This window comes from Corvus moneduloides, chromosome 2 (assembly GCF_009650955.1).
Source record: "Corvus moneduloides isolate bCorMon1 chromosome 2, bCorMon1.pri, whole genome shotgun sequence".
Taxonomy (NCBI): Eukaryota; Metazoa; Chordata; class Aves; order Passeriformes; family Corvidae; genus Corvus; species Corvus moneduloides.
The window spans coordinates 21,406,877-21,425,838 of NC_045477.1; the positions used below are offsets into that span (position 1 = coordinate 21,406,877).

At 40.3% G+C, this 18,962-nt stretch overlaps 1 protein-coding gene across 7 annotated transcripts in view; it reads left to right on the plus strand.

Annotated features, from left to right (window-relative positions):
* IMPG2 (interphotoreceptor matrix proteoglycan 2) overlaps nt 1-18,962 on the plus strand; it is a 54,002-nt gene that overhangs the window by 14,149 nt on the left and 20,891 nt on the right. For 5 of the 7 annotated variants that reach the window (XR_004238094.1, XM_032098388.1, XM_032098390.1 and 2 more), the window contains exons 4-8: nt 7,705-7,736; nt 7,826-7,849; nt 12,651-12,680; nt 17,583-17,629; nt 18,088-18,179. Coding sequence is in view for 6 of the 7 variants with exons in the window: in XM_032098388.1 (XP_031954279.1) it covers nt 7,705-7,736; nt 7,826-7,849; nt 12,651-12,680; nt 17,583-17,629; nt 18,088-18,179 (225 nt within the window). In the remaining variant the exon portion in view is untranslated. Of the gene's footprint in view, nt 1-7,704; nt 7,737-7,825; nt 7,850-12,650; nt 12,681-14,156; nt 14,248-17,582; nt 17,630-18,087; nt 18,180-18,962 lie in introns of those variants that run through there. The other 2 variants (XM_032098391.1, XM_032098393.1) reach the window with 2 other exon arrangements.

Below are 18,962 nucleotides of genomic sequence, written 5' to 3' on the forward strand. Positions count from 1 at the left end.
ATCTCTGCTTTTAGGAACATCCTTCTTGCTGCTGGTTGCTTGCCCCAGTCTAATGTGGTGGTAAGAACTGGGGTTTAGCCTGTGGGACCAAACACCCTTCTAAAGCCCTGTGTCCTACCCTCTTGTTCTTTCCACTCTCACCAGCTAAGAGGACCAAGTTGCATGGTCAAGCCTTTCCATTACTTGTGGGATTTTGTTTCCCTCTCATTACGCCATGTTCATTCATTTGGTCGCTGTCAGCTGTTGCTATTTTTTTCCCCATTCCTTAGGTTTGACCTCTAAAGCACTGAGCACTTCTCACCAAAGGGCTGCTGTCGTTTCACTGCGTGCACAGCACTCTATAGTGGCCAGGTGTGATACATCTAATAGGCCACACTCTCTTGCTTAAAAGGAAGATTCACTTTTCCAGTGGTTTTTTTTGTTTGACCATTACACTCCTCATTAAATACCACTTGTTTCTAATATTCCTCTGCTCTCCAATGTCTACAAATCATCTGTGGTTAATTTCAAGAGTTTAGTTTAGAGCCTTCAGTGATAAAAGTAATTCTGTTTTTCTTTTGGTATATATTGGCTGTTACTGCCATAGCATTGCTCTGCTGCCTCTTTTGTATGGGCATGTTGGCAGTTTCTGGCAGTCTTATTTCAAAGTGTATTTTTGTATTGCTTTTTGGTAGATTGCAACATGAAATTTAATTTTTAGAAATGCTGCATGTCCTGAATTTTCCCCTTCTCTCTCAAAAGAAGTCCAGGGTATCTGAAAATTAGGCAAACTAAATCTGTGGGGTTTGCTTTCAATAAACAATAATTCAGCAAACTGATTGCTTTCATGCTGTTTATGTAGTAGTGGGGAGGAAGGTCTGTTATGAGCAGTGTAATTAAATGCAATCTTATTAGCCTTCCTCCTTGTTTTTTTCTTAACCTTTCCTCTAAACCCCAGTAATCACTGTCACACATCCACAGATGCTGCAATGTCTGCTCCAACCTAACTTAGTTCATGCAGATAAAAATTCTCTTTCTCTTACTTTTAACATACTTTCTTACTGGATATCAGCTGGAGCTTAGACCAGCTGATCTCAGCTTTCATGCTTCTTTTTTTTTGTGTTGGAGATGTGAGGTGTGTCTCTGTGGGTTTCCCTGTAATATCTGTATATACATGTATGTGCATGTGCTAATACAGAAGGTATATACTAAATTACCTGAGTTTCTTATAGCAGGTCACCTGCCAGATTTTCAGGAGGAGCAGGTGGACATACTCGTGCCAAGCATAAAAATGGTTTTAAATATCCTTTTTTTTTCCCCCTTGAATTTTCCATTTTAATTTATGTTAACTGACAGTACTTTACATAGGAAGAACACTATCCGAACTAATGTCTTTGGATATTAAGTAGATTTACAAAGTGTGAGATTGTTAACCTCTCTTTTCAATTCCTGATGGAAATGCAAATGGAGAAGGTAATTCCAGTCCATAGGGTGGGGTTTTTTCAGTATAAATCTTCATGTAAACCTTCCTTCCTACAAATTAATTTGGTTTGTGTTCCTTACTGTGTAGCTGTATTTCAGTGGGGAGTAAAACCATGCTCCATAGAATGTCCTCATTCATCCCATTCTGCAATTTGAGACAAGTATGTTTGGAATTCCAGTATTGCCAAATTTGCCCTGACTCTGCCCTGTGATTTTGGCCATGTTCCCACTTGTGCTAGGCAATTTTTGGAAAATCCAAGTGAGGAGAAATGCAAGCAAATTTAATACTGGTTTCCCAAGAACAAGGGGTAACTTGCCATGAGATTGAAGCACTGCTGCCAAAGCACCACAACCTGTTTGTTCATAGGAGAATTTACAGCTGGCATATGGTATACTTTGTTAGATACCCACATAGCTGCTGGGCACACTTTTTGGCTTTATAAATTACTGAAATAATGCAGCAGTTTTGGAGCAGTTGGTTGAACTGTTTTGACACTGTTGTCCTGCAAGTAGCCTTTTGCACAAGTTGCATCAGAAGATGCCGCACTGAACATTTAAGTGTGGAGGAATAAAGCTAAAAGAACCACGGGTGTGAAAAATATGGAGTGGTAGTAAGAATAAAGATATCTTCAAGAGGTTTAAAAAAAGGAGATCTACAGTCAAGCACATCTTTGTGCAGTCTGTGGTACTTTAAAAAACCCAGAGCCATAAACCCACAACTTGCAGAATATACTGCAATCACTGAGCTTCTGTTGAAAGATACTGGTGAGTGTCTTTCACCCTGTAGCCACCTTGCCAATACCTTGATTGCTTCCATTCTTTAATGGAAACTCAGGTGAATTCAAATTGACTAGAAGTATAAATGCTCACATAATTAAACCCAGTATCAGATCTTGTTATGAATAGAATCCATAAATGTATCGCAATTAGAAGAGGAGGGAAAAAATACAATTCCTTCCTATGGAATATATTAAAAAGAAACCCTGTTACTAAGTCATGTTTCAAATTTTTTTACTTTGAATTTTTTTCTTTAGCCTGACATAGTACAACAGAAAACAAGTAAATAGAACAGAAGTGCATGTTGAACTTCTGCTGGTTTGTAATGGAAACTTTATTATAGAATGTCGCTGTCACACAGGCTGACATTTTGCAGGTGGCCTTTGGCTGTGGGGAAAGAAACATGTCAGTGGTTTTCTTGGGTGATTACTAAGAGCAATTTTACAGCCTCTTGTTTAATACCCTTATCAAACAGAATATATTTTATTTAGCAAAGCAAGTAGAATGACTGCAGAACAAAAAAGTGACAGTCAAAATGTAGAATATATTTGGTATTTCTGTGCAGTTGTCAAGTTCCTGCTGGCACACGAGGATCTCTGAACTCCGTGATTCTTCAGCCATTTGTTATTTGTGGCAGTCTCAGACCCCTTATTTCCAAATGGGAGAAAAGACCTTAGTAAACAGGGGAAATGTAGATCATTCTGAGGAGGAAGCTTCCTTCTGGAGCAGGAGACATGAGTCAGTGCCATGCCCGCTGCTTAACCCTGGTTTCTGTCTGCTGCTTCCCGTGTGAGGATGAAGTACAGCTCAGCAGTACCTGCCACTGGGAAGGCCTGCAGGATCTAGACTGTGTGAATTATCAGTTTGGTGGATATCTTGGAAGAGGTCTGATACTATTCCTTGATGGGTAGAGAGAACCTAAACTCCTGATGGTCCTACTTCCCTGTGTAATTGCCACACGTCTTGTTAAGTCATGGTAGGCTGAGATAATTGTTGTGACCTTTCTGTTCATCAAAGCAGTTAAAACAAGCAAAGATGCCTTCTGACTTGCATGACTTTGGCATTGTTCTTTTGGTCAGTTATATTGGGGCCATTTTTAATTCATAAAAATCCTGAAACTTGATGTTTTACCAATCCTGGAGAATTCAGGAAATTTAGGTTTGGCCAAGAGTCTCTAATTTGAATTTGAAGGTAGGTAGACCCTCATCTTTCTAGGCTGTATCTCCTTCCCAAGTCCATAGCAAAAAGCAGCTTAAAGCCTGATACTTCAGGGCTTTCAGTGTAAAGTTTTGTCTGCATCCTGCATTTCCAGTGTGGGCATGTAATGCATGTCACAATTTCTATTTCTCCAGATTTCAATCAAATTTCAGAAAATAAAGTTTTAAGGAGACGTTGTTCCTTACAGGTCTGATGACAATCTACAATGCCAAGACGTTGGGAAAAGCTGTTATGAGAAATGAAGCATTAAAAGAACCCATGTAACTTAATCTGCTGAGCAGATACTCAGCCATACCTGCTGAGGGCTCCCATACAATCCCATGTCCATTACTAAGCATATCTGAGAGTGTTGGGCAGATGGGATGGGACAACAGGAATTAGGTTATGAATCCTTTCCAAAGGAAGCAGGTCTGTGGGATTTTTTTTGGTTGCTGGTGAGAGGGAAATTTGTGCCCTGCCCACTCTGGTGGGTCTGAGAGCCAAGAGTTAAGCTGAGACTTAGCGTGGAAAGGAATCTGTAGCAGAGCTTTGCCTGAGAATCAAAAGGCAGACAATTTCCCCAGGAATCCCCAAGACTGTGATGGGAGGTGCTAACCTATCGAAAGGCAACTTGAAAAGTTCCTGGGACAAGATACAAACCCTTCAATGGTGTTGACTCCGCAGTACTTTTATAAAGTATTGACTTTCCAGCCCCTGAGCAGCTCTATTTGCTTCAGTGTGTTTGCAGCACGAACTGCTCAGTGAGAGATCAGTGTAAAAGGGCAGAAGGCAAACCTGCCCGAGGATGTCTGAATGGGTAGTGTAACAAAACACCTTCTTAGTACGCTGAAATGGGTACTTAGCAATGTACAATAAATGATTCTGCCTGAATTCTAAAAGCTCTGTTTGAAAGTGGGATGTAGCATCCCAATGATATGAATTACTTGGAACCACTTACTCCCAGTGCTGTAGTTTGAATACCTCACAGAAGCAGATTATTTTGTCTTCCTCAGGTTCCTGTGGAAGTCCTCTTCTGCTGTCTCTCCTCTTCCCCTTTTCTGTGACCTTCCTTGCTAACCATTGCCTTTCTCTGTTTACTTAAATGTCCTAACCACACTTTACGTTTTTTTCTTTGCACAGAACACCTCCTTTTGTTTCTTCTCAATCTGGAAAAATCCAGATCACATCTGCTCTTTCACATCCCCCATCCCCTCGTATGGATGCAAAAAAACATTTTTCAATTGCCCTCCTTTGAGCCATGTCAGATTTCCTTCACCCTTTTTCTTATCCACGCACTTGCTGTTCTCCTATTGACTTTCATTCTTTGCATTACAAGTTTTAGCCTCCTCTAGCTTAAAAAGAAAACCCCTCCACCTTTGCCATATATATCTATATCTATATATATCTAGATATAGATATAGATATCTCTAGCCTTCATTTCAAGTTGCACCTAGTTGAAACAATATCTGTTCCACTAAGCTGCTCCTGCTATCTCTCCTCTTACTCACTGTAGACTGTATTTTTACCTTACCTGCCAGGGATGTGCCTCAAAGCACTGCTTCCTATTCTGGCCTTTCTCTATGGCTTCAATTCTGGACATTGCCATCCATTTCCTTGAATTGTGCCCAGTGCTGTGGCCTTGTCTTCAAGGGAGCTCTGCCACGCACCATGGTGGGGAATCAGTATAGGCAGATAGAGAACCATTTCCAGTTGTATCACTTTCCTGTTGTAAATGATGTGTATAGGTGGGTTAAATCAAATATGCTTGGTACAGTACTACACAGATGGGATTAAATTAATATGGGATTATTTCAGATCTCCTTGGCATCTCCTCTGTCTTTTTTTCCTGCCTGGGATTACCCTCAGGATGCTTTGTCTTCTATGCATAATGATAGTCTCTTAGGATCAGGCAAGAATGTCCTATAATTGCTTTTCTGCAAGCTCATGAGTTGACAGAAGCTCCTCTGGTTGGTAGCATATGTGATTTGTGGTATTGCGGTAGCCTGTGTTTAACACATTTGTAGTAATGCACAATAACTTTGCATTATGTAAAAGTAACTGTTGAGAAAGGGGAGCACTACAGCAACTAACACAAAACTCAGCTCCCAGCACTAGAAGAATTGGTACAACAATGATGTCAGGGAAGGTCTTGGTTCAAGTATTCAAAAGCTAAAGACGTTAAACAATCTTTGCAGGTCCATGTGCAGTAGGTAAATTTCTATCTCCATCTGAATAAAGGAACTGAGTCAGAGAGGTGAGGTGTTTTGGCAAAGGCTATTCTGTCCTAAGTGATTAAAGAAGCCACTATTAGAACTCTAGAGCCCTTGGCTTCTAATTAGGGGGGAAAGTTGATGTTTGCCATGGAGTTCAAATATATCATCGCTTGCCCACCCCAGGCTGGAAAGCAAATTAAACATTTGAGAGAGAGGAAGACAGTCACACTACAAACTATTGCAGACCATGCTAGTTTAGCAATAGGGGGTGCTAGTTTACTATGAAATTGGATGAGAACTTAGTAATTTGATGCCTTATTAAAAATGTGGGTGTGGAGATTGTGTAGGGTTTCTTATTCTAGGCTTTGGCCATTAAATAATAATTTGACATTTCAGGTTTGGTTCTTATAAGTTCTCATTATAATTTGTTGAATAGATGACTTGGAAAAAGCAAGGCATATTGGTTAATTCCAGGGACCCAGACTCAGGGAACTTGGGAGCCACCAGCTCCTCAGACTGCCCTGCAATAGAGTTTTGGCCCAGGCAACCCCCACTGGGGCGCCCCTATTCCTTTGCTCTAGGAAGTGGTCAGAGCTGAATATACAGGCACTGTACAGACCAGCATAATGACACCTTAAAAAAACTACCCAAAGTCCAACACAGCCTTAGTGGCCTCAAGTTAGTTTTCACTGTAGACTACCTGGTTTCTTTGTCACTTAAAACTAGTCTTGCTGTGTCTTAGTTTTTCATACTAAAGGATCTCCAAATGCTTCATTAAATGGAGTTGTACAAGAAATGCTGGTCAAAGAACATGCTGAAAAGTAAACTGACTGAAATTAGTATTTTGGCAAGCCCTGCTCAGGCTGATATCCAAGCTGTCTGCCATTCTAGCTGTGACCGTAATGTCCATGTGTCCTACAAAGAAGAGAAGGGTAGTCACTGACATGGCCCAAATCAATAACAGCTGAGTTTCTACACTTTCCTAGAAACACAGGTGAAGAGAATGAGCAGGCCAACCTGCTCAAAAAGTCTCTTTTGCCTTTTCAACCCTCTTTCACAAGAAGCATCAGGATAGCTTAGAGTGACCATCCTTAGGTCACTGAATATAAATGGCTGTTCTTCAGAGGAGCTTGCAAAGTGGAAATAGTATGTTTAAAGCTAATTGTAATTTAATTTCAAAGGTGATACCTGAGTTGATCCACTTTGTGTTGTTTTTACTGAAAAATATACCTGCATTGATTACATAAAGAAAGCCAGCCCAATAAGCAGTCCACCAAACCATCCCTTTTTGCCCCTCTAAAGCAGAGAAGCAGAAATTTTGTGGATGGACAATAATTTTCTGTAAGTATTTGATACTGTCTTTACATTGGTACAGCAGCAGGATACAGCATTATTTCTCAGCAGCTGTCATGCTGCAAACTGCTCAGGACCTCCTCCACTTCTTGTAGTATTCCTCACAGAGCCTTCTCTGACTCTCCTCAAGAACTAATGGCACTAGTACCATGAGAACTTTGAGGAAAAAATGTGAACTGTGTGGCCCTTCTTAGTCTTTTTGAAAAAGAATTGCACATGAAAAAACATCATCCCTGCCACTTGTATAACCATAAACAAAGCCATCAGATTAATCATGCTATGGTACTTTAAGCTGTAACTTTACTTTCAAACAGTGGTTTTAAATATATAGACAAGTAGCAGAAGTAGTACTGAATTTCTGAAGACTGCTTCCTTAAAAGGTTTTTCTTGTTGGCCTCCTCTAAGGTGGGAGATTGTTGTACCTGCAGAACACTACAGGAAATGCAGAAATATAGAGCAACTCTAACAAACCTAATGCTCTTTACACTGTCTGACGTTGAGTTTCAGTTGTATTTTGACAATGTCAAATGTATTTCCTCTTCAGCAGGGACTTTGTTAATAAATTTTGAACTTAACAAATGACAGTACAGAGAATAGAATTATTTCAGCATACAGAAGGAAATAAAGTGATATAAACTGCATTTCAATTTCTTTCACCTTATATTACTCAAATATATTTTGGATTTGTTTGTTTGCTTTCCAGAAACTGTCCTATACAAAGGAGGCAATGGGGAGGTGAGTATCTGTATTCTCCTTGTGTTTTATTCTCTCTGGAGATAACAGGCCAAGACATTTTGTAACCTTTTCTCTCTTTTTCTTGTCAGTTCCTGCACTGATTGGTCATGTGGGTAAGTAATTTTCCCTTTCAAAAGGCTTCTGATAGGTAGATTCTCTGGTTCTTGCTGCTGCTGGCATTGATTTGTGCACTGAAGATGAACAAGATTCATCTTTGTTCAAAAGGACATACAGAAAAGTTTGGTGGAGAAATCCGGTGGTTCTTGCATGTGAACCTCTGTCCTGGCATGGTTGGCATGCTCAAAATATCTCAGCCAGTCTGAGGCTTGTACTTCTGCTTAAGTGTGTCATCACCTTCTTGGCTGTCAGGCTGCCAGGCACAGACACAGGCTATTTACCTGAAGAGGTTTTATGAGGGAAATCTGTTTTGGGAAAGAGATGTGTCCATAGTTACTTGTGTTAGTGTTCTGGTTGTCTTGAACACCTTTCCCAAAAGCTTTCAGGTAGTCCTGGTTATCATCACTAAAACAATAAGGAAATGGAATATTTTGAAATGCTGTTTTTAAAGAATTTCAAGAGAAACACAGTTACAAGGGAATTGGTTGCTTGGGCTCCTCATACTTTTAACAAGGCAATAAAACTGAAAACTAGTCTGGTTTGTGGCTTCTTTGTACCAAAGCAAACCTGAACTTGACCTGTTATCTTCGTGTCTTTTATTGAACTGAAAAACAAGTTCAAATCATTATTATTATTATTATTGCTACTCAGAACTTCCTCTAAACTGTTATTTTTAGGGTAATTCAAACGCAAATAATCTGATGCTGAACTCCTGTGAAAAACTGACAGGTTCAATTCCCTGCTTTAAAGGCCACATAAAGCTATGATAAATACGAGTAATTAAAATTCTGGGAAGAGTAATCATTTAACAGACTTCTTAGGAAAGCCCCCAATGTCCCAAATTAGGTATCCTCATAGTGATGTCATAACCACAGCATTTATTAAAAGTAATAATGTGAACTGATAATGGCAAAAATGATTCCTAAAATGTTGCTGCCTCTCTGTCCTGTGGAGCTGAGTGCTCCTTTGACAAGAGCACTCCCTGAAGCTTCCAAGTCAGCTAGACAGTGTACATGTGTTCTGAAGAAGTTTGTTTGGAAACCTACTGCATCCCTCTGTGTGATCATTCAGGAAATCTAGTAAATGTAGAAATGCATGAGAGGCATTGGAGTCAACGCTAATGAACCTAGAGTCTGCATGCACTGGGCTGAGCAAAGGAACAGTGCAAAAAGCCCAACTGTTGCTCGAAAGCTGGATCAGAGTGATTAATGTTGTACTTGTCAAAAAACCATCTTATGAAGTGTTTTGTGGCAATATTAAAGGGGTTGCAGTAGACTATTGGGAAACTTTACCAAATTCAGTTCACTGTGGGGCTGTGCTGCATCTGTCTCAAAAATACACTGCTTTTATTTCAGTATTTATTGCTTCAGACTGTTTATAGCTTTAGGGTGGGATCTTTGTTATTGCCATCAGTTTAAACTTTAGGTTTACTGTATCTTTTCCTCTATAATTTGTTGTTTGTCTTGTGCTTGGAAATGGCAGTGTTTTATAATAAAGAGAGTGATACAGGACTGAAGCAGTGACAGAAACAGGTAGACTTATTCTGGGTAATAGAACATCAGGAAGAAATGAGTAGAAATAATTTTGCCATTATTATAAAATCCAAACTTACTCTAAGAGCCTTCTGGACATCTTAGAGCATTCATGGTTTAAGATGTGAAGTTTGTAAGCCAGAGTCCTACAAAAAGCAAAGCTGTGATTTTCTGTCATGGGTAGAAGATGTCTCATCTAACTCCAGATGTCTTCCCCCAAGAGGAGCAAGTCAGCCATCTCAATACTGCCAACAGCCAGTGTTATTCCCTGAAAAAATAACCAGACCTCCCAGTAAAGATTAGAATAAATGTTCTTCTAAAAATATTCTGTAAGAAGTCAGCATATGTACCCAACCCAGGACCACCATCAGCTCTAAGGCACAGGGTGGTAAATCCAGTGTCAAGTCCTTCCTGCAGAAAGGAGAAGTGAGTGCAGTTCTACCATCTCCTGGGCATTGCTGCCCTCACCTGCTGACCCACATGTGCAGAGAGAGGCTGGTCCAGTGCAGGGCAATGCTGGGATCTGAACGCAGCTGACTTGTCACCCAGCTGTGCCATCTGTGTCAGAACGAACAGCTGTTCTGGTCTTGAGGGATGGCAGGACTGTCCTAAATATCTAGATATCCAGGGTATCTAGATGAGATGTTCAGGTGAGATTCTGACTCTGCCAGGGAAGGACAGGCTTCTCCAGGCGGTGCCTTGAAGTGAGGATCTAGCAGGAGTCTCTGACTTGTCCTGTGGTGAGATCCAATGCCTCTGATGACGGTGCAGAACCAGCCATTTCACTTTGGAGGCCTGGCACTGGGCATATTTCTTGGTCTGTTTTCCCACTGATAAGAATAAGAAATTTTGCCATAGGTTCTAGAGCACAGCCCCCACACAAGAAACTCTCCCATAAGCTTTGACAAATCTCTTTCTTCTGTGAAAAAAAAAATTTCTATGAAATGAGCTCTTAATTTGAGGTTGATCTGGAACGGAAGACAATCCCTTGATATCTGTTCATCATTATAACTTTCTAAATCAAACCAAAATTGTGCTGAAAGCTATAAACCACTATAGAATTGAAGCTGTGACTTGAATAGTTTAATACAACTCATGTAATCCTGCCTAGATGCCAATATGGTGTCTCTCTCTAGCTGGAAAAAGCTGATTTCATCTAGTTAAATGCTGGGATAGCTTTAATGTAGCCTATTGAAAGGTGCCTTGTACTCCTGTAGTTCAGTTCCGGGAATAACTCCCAATCCGGCATTACTGGCAGTGATGTAACAGCAGGATGAGAGTTTGTTCCCGTAAGGTTTAGAGCGTGCATTCACGTAGGCTAAGTGCTACCCTGGCCTTTTAAGGAACTGAGGGATTAAACTAAGTACCACCAAGGAGAAAACCTCAAAAGGAAAAGCAATATATGGGACACAATCCAGTTGTGTACAGAGCAGCGCAGTGGAAATTGTAGAGTTTTTGCCCCAGTTGGAAGTGTCAGAGCACTACATCAGCTAAAGACTTTTACTGATTGCTTTATTCAGTAGGCCACTGGCACTTCACATAAAAATGTTCTGTCTCTTAATATTGGAATCTGTCTCTTTACAACAGGACAGTCCTTTGTCTAATTCCTGGGGGGTCAAAAGCCAGATCTTGAGAATCAGCTGAGAGCAAAGGAGGAGCACAAAATTGTTGAAGCAGAAAAACAGAGCTATTAGGTCATAGCCTTGCTTGAATGCTGTATGCACAATAGCATACTGAGGAAAAGAAAGAGGACAGGAGGATAGTTGAAAAGGATGAGTATAACACACTACTTCTTCATTTCTTCAGAAGCATTTATTAATGTAAAATGAAATATGTAGAGGCATGTGTCCTTTCTGATGGTACTTGCTGATTCTGTACTCACCGAAATTAATTGTAGTAAATCATGTCCAGACCTCCTGTGTTCTGTCCATGTTCTCTGCCTTGAAATACATGGGCAAATCTAGAATCCATACTTTATCAGCAGTGGCAGCAATGGTTCGTGTATCAATTCAGGTTTTGTACTATTGATCTAAATGTGCTTCATGAAAGAATAAGAGTTTGTCTTCTGCACTGGGCTCATTTCACCAGCTCAGCAGTTCTGTCTGCAGTGACATAGAAATGTGCCTTAGATTCTTTATAGTTTGCTTGTGGACTTGGCAGTGATATTGCTCATTTCGGAAATTTTTTTATCATCTGCACAGCTTTACCAAATGTGAGGAGTTCCACACTGCTCCTTTTTCAGTTGTATATTTTCTTTTGTGCTCCCTACTGTCTGGTAGCAAATATGAAAGGGTTGTCCTGCTCTAACTAGAAGCAAAAGAGATGAAAATTCAAGAACTGCCTAAATGAAAATTAAGATAAATGCATGTAAAATTTAAAAGGAAGAGAATCTGAATACGAAGCTTTGCCTTGCATTCTGAAATTGCATAAAAATGCTTCTTAAATTGTGTGCTTAGTTAGTTCAAGGCTGTGTGATTAAAATATTTAAAAATTATAAAATCAGATGATAAAATTTTCTCTCCTTTGTGCAATATGAGAATTGAAGTAATATTATTCAAGAAAAAGACATGCTTGACATAGCCAGTTAGACTTTAGAACATTCAAACTGACCAATAATCTTATAAATATTAGATAAACTGGTGGATGTTCCGAACATGTACAAATCTGAAGATGTTACTTTCTTCAACCACGTAGTTGGGTTTGTCTTAAACCTTGAGGAGAAATGTAGAGAAAAATCTAACTAACACCTTCATAGAATTTCATGGGGAGCTGTGAAATGGTATTACTGTGATGGCCCATTTGACAGGTCCAGGCTGTTGCTTCTCCTTAATAACACAGTATGGCTGCACATAAAGAACCAGTTTGGGCCTATGAGTCAGTGGAACTCTCTTTATGCTTTGGTGGACTGGAACCTGTCAAGCCTTCTCCTGACATGACAGATGTCACACAGAAGTACGTACCATGGGCCTTGAAAAAAAGGGGAATATGGGCTGTATTTGTGAGCTGCGATTGCTGTACTAATATGTATAGGCTGTCCATAAGCACTGTTTGCTTCAGATCAGCTTCCTAGGCCCTTATGGATCTTGTCTTACACCTGCCTAGATCCTGGTGTCTAACAGAGCTGTGTGATCTGAAACTGGTTGTTTCTGCCAAGGAAACACAAGTGCAGTGTTGTTCGTTCTGGTGCTTAGACATCTGCTTGTCTGTATTCCTTCCTGCCTTTCCATACATATGTGTATGTTTTTATGTTTTGCTTACTGCTCAGCCAAGATGATCCAGGGAATCACTCATGCAGGTAGGACATTAGAAATTACATTTCATATGTCTGTGTCTCAAATTCACACTAAAATCTTGTTGGAATACAGTCCCTCCACCTCAAGTGGTGTGCTTGTGCAGGTAGAGTTAAAAATCAAGTGTAGGTCCTGGATTAATCCTGGGGCAAAACCATAAAAAATCCCGTGTATTTTAAGTGATGCAAGTAAACAGGAATTTGAATCTGTGTTTACATTGAAAAGTGATGTGTTCAGATAATTCAGTATATGCATTGCCATGTGCATTTTGAGTAACTTCCTTAGAGGTGTCCAGTACAATTGCTGCTTTTTTAGGTGATCAATAAAGTGGGCATTTGAAACACTAAAATGTTATGGGGAAGTAGAAGGCTAAAAGAAACACGTGCAAAAAGAAAGCAAACCTCACCACTCTGGTAAAGTAATGAAAAACCAGTGTTGCACATAAGGTGACTTTGGTTAGAGCATAGCATTCTTAAAACAAAATTTTTATCCTCTTGGAAAAAAGTGATAGCTGATCGTTTGGCCAAATTTTGTGCTTGACTGGTCTTGTTTGGTTAGATTGATTAGGGTTTTAGTAGGTGGTGTTTAAGCACTTGGTTTTTAATTTTCAGCCAGTTGTGCACTGGAATTCTGTCAGAAAATTGGTTAGCTCCTGAGGGCTTTTGTTTAAAATCCCCTCAGTGCCAGTAAGAATATATTACCTGGCCTTGGCAAAGAGTGGGGTCAGTTGCTGCTTAAGGAGATGGGTTTGCTCCACAACCTTAACTCTCACCTTGACACTGGCCTTACTCTCACCTCACCTTTCAGCACTGTCACAGCTGCCCCAAGGCCTGGCTTGGGCTGTGGTTGTCACTGTGTGGCTAAACCGGTGCCTAAGGTGACGTTTGTGACAGAAGTGCCCTGTTGGAGAACTGTCATTTCTTGGACTCAGTGACACAGAAAGTCCTCTGGGACTTTTGCAACTTGAAGAACCTCACTTTGATGTGTCTATAACCAGTTATCTGATCTAGAAGTAGAACCTGAGAAAGATATTAGGCCTTTCCATTTGCAAGCTACTCCTCTTTTGAAAGTGTGATTTATAACACAGCATTTTGTTTGGGTTTTCTTGTCTTCTTTGAGGATTTTTCCTTTAAAAACTCAAGCAACTTAGTTAAAGCTGATCTCATGGACACAATGGTAAACACAGCTGTCCTTGGGTGGGTGCCCAAGGTGGTGGCAGCAGGGGCTCCCTGTGGTGCTGGGGCTGGGTCTGCCCTGAGGTGCCTCCAGATGGCTTTGACGGGCAGGGCTGAGCCCTACACTCGTGGCAGTGGCAGCCCAGGGAAAGCCTGTGTGAGAAAGGGCAAAAACACGGCACAGGGAGAGGAGGAGGGAACAAAAAGCATGAGAAACAGTGGCATGGGGAATGCCAAGGCCAAAGGCACCGCCCCGTGGCAAAGCGTGTATTCCCTGCAGCCAAGGGAGGGCTCAGACTGGAGCAGGCAGACCTTTCCTGAAGGAGCTGCTGCCCCTGCAGAGTGTGCCCTGGGTAGAGGAGTCAGGAATGAAGCTGGGCCTGGGAAAAGGTGAAGGGTAAGCGGTGTTTTAATGTTTGTCTGCTTCTCACTACCCAAACATACTAAAATATGCAATAAATTAGTTTTCCCTAAGCTAAGTTTGATTTGCCCATGGAGGTAATTGGGGAGAGAGATCTTCCTGGATTTATTTCAACCCAGAAGCTTTTCGTCTTATTTTCTCCCCTGTCTCATGGAGACAGAGGGAATGAGAGTGGCTGGGTGGGTGTTTGGCCCTTGGCCATGGCTAACCCAGCTCAGAACTGGGTGCTCAGTCGGTCAGATAGTAATTTTAGTCCTTTTGAGATGCCCTCAGTTGCAGCACGTGTGTGTAGAAGGCTGGCAGGGACGATGTGGGATCCGTGGGTGACCTGTGCCTTGCGGGGCAGTAGCTGGAGGTCAGGAGTGCCTGGAGGCCCCTCAAAGTATTCTGGGCACCAACCTGTGGGCAGCTGGATGGAGTCGTGTGAGTCCCAGGTTGGAATCAGAGCTTACCACTGCAAATCATGTTTCTTATTGTCCCCTTTGATAGAAAAGGGGGTTGATACGAGAGTCAGCTAATGGCTATAAATAGGTTTGAACTGAACAGGACATTAAAAATCCTGTAGCACAGTTTTTACTGTTGATTGCTTTGCTTTTGTTGAGGTTTTTATTCTGACCCTATTTACACTGAACAGTTTTTAAGAAATAAAATTCCAGACTGACTCACCTCTCCTGAAAAGTAGAGTCATGCTTGCTTCTGAACATTAGACATGATGCGCTAAAATGCTTTATTTACTAATGCTGTGATTTGGTCACACTCTGGTATAGATGTAATCTACTTCCTATTGAAACTGGTAAAAGACACATCTTGAAGTTAGGTGAACTTAATTGGAAAATATTTCATCAGACCAATTAATAATTAAGCAATAGTTTTTATTGCAGTTCTAGGATGATAAACAAGTAAGGAAACGAAATCCCTCTAAAACATGACCAGCATTCTTAAGAAAATATCCTTAAGAGAGGCTATCTTGTCTAAATCATACTCTTAAGTAAAATTTTCCAGTCTTGGAAATGGTTCCAAGATTTACTGAGTTTGTCAAAGAATTGGCAGAGCATTATCTTGCGCTGTGCTGGCTGAAAACAGGTACTGGTGTCCATGAGATGGAAGCAGACACAACTGCATTTCAAAGCTTGCATGGAGCTCATTGATTTTATTTGTGCAAGAAAGTTCATGAACATACTGTGTTATGAATGGATTGAATGGATTGTGGGTTTAAATAAGTCCCTGCCTTTTGCTCAGGCCTCTGGTGGCAGGCAGTAGCTTTTTTGAGGTGGCCAACACCCCAAGACCCACTCTCATTTGCAAGTTCTTTAATAATTGTTGATTCAGTCTATTATAGAATGAATTATTTATTTAATAGACACAAAACTAACCAAGATTTAAAGATTTAAACCAGACTATTACTACACAGGAATAAGACAAAAAGAGGACAACTAGTATTATACATGTGGGGTTAAAAGTACCATTAATTTTACTGCTAGCAAAGAAATAATATAATTTAGGATCCAATGTTTCTTACCATCCAATTTCTGATGGAGCACACATCGAAATTCTTTCCCTCAATGTCCAGAAAAGTAACCACAAAGTTGCATCCAAATTTCGGGAAGAAATAGTCTCGCACATTCCCAGGGAGTCTGAGACTTCTGCCTCTGTGACAATCTGTAGTACTTTTATAGTGTAGAACAGGCCTTTTGGTCACCTGTGTTTTTTTATCTCTTCCCACATCTGTTAAGCTGGCAGACCTTTTGGCACCAGGAGATGATACCTGCTGGGCCTTGCCCGCCTGGGTTATCTCTCCTATCTGCACTGGCCACCTGTGGTGCGAGAGGGGTGATATGCCCTGCCACATACTGTTTAAACTCTTGAATAAGTACTTTCTGATTGGTTCATGTGGAGGTTTTTATTTTTTGTTTATATTTTAGATTTATTGTGGAGATCTCACCCTGTCAGTTTAACATTCCCTGAACTACATTTTGGTATAGTTAATCGTTACATGGAGGATTAGACTGTGCCTCCTGGGAAACGATGGGTGAAAAAAATCCTTGACTTAAATAGAAAGTTCAGCAGGTTTGCCTTCAGGTCTGTTTATTGGCACATAAGTCTTGTGTCTGTGAGCGGCAGAGGGAGAAAGTGTTTCAGACATTAACTCAGTGAAACTATGGTCTCTTTGATCGTATGCTGATGCTCTGGTATCTGTAGTATGTAGCTGTGAATCTGGTAGTCTCCTGGTGCAGGAAGCCTTTTTTGGAGTGATACAAAGACTGACTATACACCCTGAGGGAGGCAAAATATCCATCACCTTTGAGTAGAGTTTTACTTGAGGATAGACTGCAAAACCAGACATAGAGTATGTGAATCAAAAATCAAACCTTTCAAGGCCAGGAACCATGGCTGACATTGCATATATTAGAGTGAAGACTTGCTGTAATGAGTGCTTAGTGGCACAAGTATGACCACCAATAAAAAAAGGAGATCCTTTAGAAGTGAGAGGAATATCTCAATACAATGAACTTCAGTAATTTTCAAGTTCAGTTTCTCTCCAGCACTTAAACTTCCAGTCTTACAAACTAGAAAAATAATTTTTCCTTCATTCAGGAAAGATTCGTTTCTGTCAGAGCATGTCTCCCACTCTTGGTAACTTGACAGTTGCTCCAGGCTTACAGAATGGATTCCAAGCCTCTTGGGTTTATTTTAAGAGTTGTGTCAAAACTGCTAGTTTTTCTTCAGGCTGATGGTCTTCATCTGATTGTTTTTCTGAAATGTTTTTCGCATTTGACCCAGAGTTGTTTTATATATGCGTGTGAATCCCATAACTGGATTTTGAAACTGATGTGTTTTGAAGATTTCCAAACAAGCAGAATAAAATTAATGCAGAAAAGAACCCATCTTCTTGCAGTGATTTCAGTGCATTTACAGTGTTTTAGTGCACTGGGTCTTGTAAAAAACGGAGTGGTTTATAGGGTATTACCAGTTTTCTTTGTGTTTTATTTCTCTGCATTTGCTTTCTTTACGGAACTGCTAGAAGGCAAAATGTATTTTAGTGTGGGACTCCGTGTCATTTGGGATATAAGAGGGTTAGCAACCCAGAGAGGCACATGATGTGCTGTATGGAGCAAGTGACCCAAAATCTAAGTTGCAAAATATAACTGAAAAAAGCCTAATTTTTATGAAGTTATGAGCAAAATAGTACCATGAAAAATTTCTTTTGCACATGTGCTTCTTGGTGTAGCATCAGAATCAAGGAAATAGCAAAAATGACTGCATTTATCTTACCACATCCAGCTTCAATTTCTGATTTTATTTTTATCTAGTGGGACTCCTATTCCACCTTTGGATGCTGATGTCACCACACTGAGAGGTCAGTTTTAATCTAACTGCTGTTAAGGCTGATTTTGAATTATCAGAAAATTGAGAAATGAATGTGTTTGGATTTCAGAAAAAAGCTCTGGATTTTTTCATCTCTGTAATGTTGTTTGTAATCTGGAGATCGTGTTAACTGCTGACAATTTGTTATTTTATGAATCGTGAAAATCCTACTTGAAAAATTAGTTCTGTGCCCTTTTTATTGCACTTAAGTTCATGTTTCCAAAAATACATCTGCTTAGGCAGAATGTTATAATTTTATATTGATTAATGTATGTGATACTTTTCCTCAGGCTCTTAAGGTGTCTTCTCTGCTGTTGCTGTTGTGATGATGGGAATAGGAATCAAATTTTACTATTGGTTTATGCTTGCTGAACTGCTTCTGTGTGTATCTACATGACCATGGGTATATAGAAAAAAAAACTCAAACAAAATAATACTTTTCTCTTTCAGATGCAGCTGCCAATGTTCCTCCCCCTCATGAGATCTCCGTTGAGACTCCTGCAGGTGATACCATCCATGAGCTTGACAATGTAGTCCCTACTGTGAGTGGTTTTTTTCATTTGGTTCAGCATTCTGTTGCCTTCCCTACATGATGATATTTATGGTCACTTACATATTTCTAGCAATTAAAGGTGTCATTAACATAGTGTGTTAACACAAACTTGAATTTCATAAAATCAGGGCGTGAATTTCTAGTTTTAAAATATTTTCCTGAGGAGATATTTTTTTCATTTGGAGAGGCTTTGAAATGTCTCTTCCCCAGCAGTCGGAGATAACAGATCAGTTGAGCTATCAGATGAGGATTTTGCTAGTGCCGTAGGATGAGAAAGGGAATGCCTGGTGGTTCTGAAAGCTCCAAGAAGAATGTGGAACACTCTTATTCCTATGGAAGCACGTTATACCTTAGGTTGCTGTAGTAGTGTTTCAGGGGTCTGAGTGGTACAACTGTGTAGGACAGCAGAGAGGTGGCCTGGACAGCCTTGAAGACGGATTCTCTGCTCCTTTTCTCTGTTGATATAGGCAAACTTCTATTTATCATCTTACAGGCCACCCTTTCTGTGATATTTAACCAAAGCTCACAACACTGGGAAATCTAGACCCCATACTTAAAATATCTCCATAGAAGTGAGCTGACCACCACATAGGTTCCAGGGAAGTATTTCCTTCTAGGAAACAGGTCCTCTGGATAAATTTAAATCCCACACTCTAGAGTCCAACTGCAGTATTCATGGGCCAACACGACTGAAGAAAATTTTGCAAGCCAGTGGTATAAATCAGCTGGCTTTTTTTTTCTTATAAAAATGAAACTCTCAATGGGTAATGGA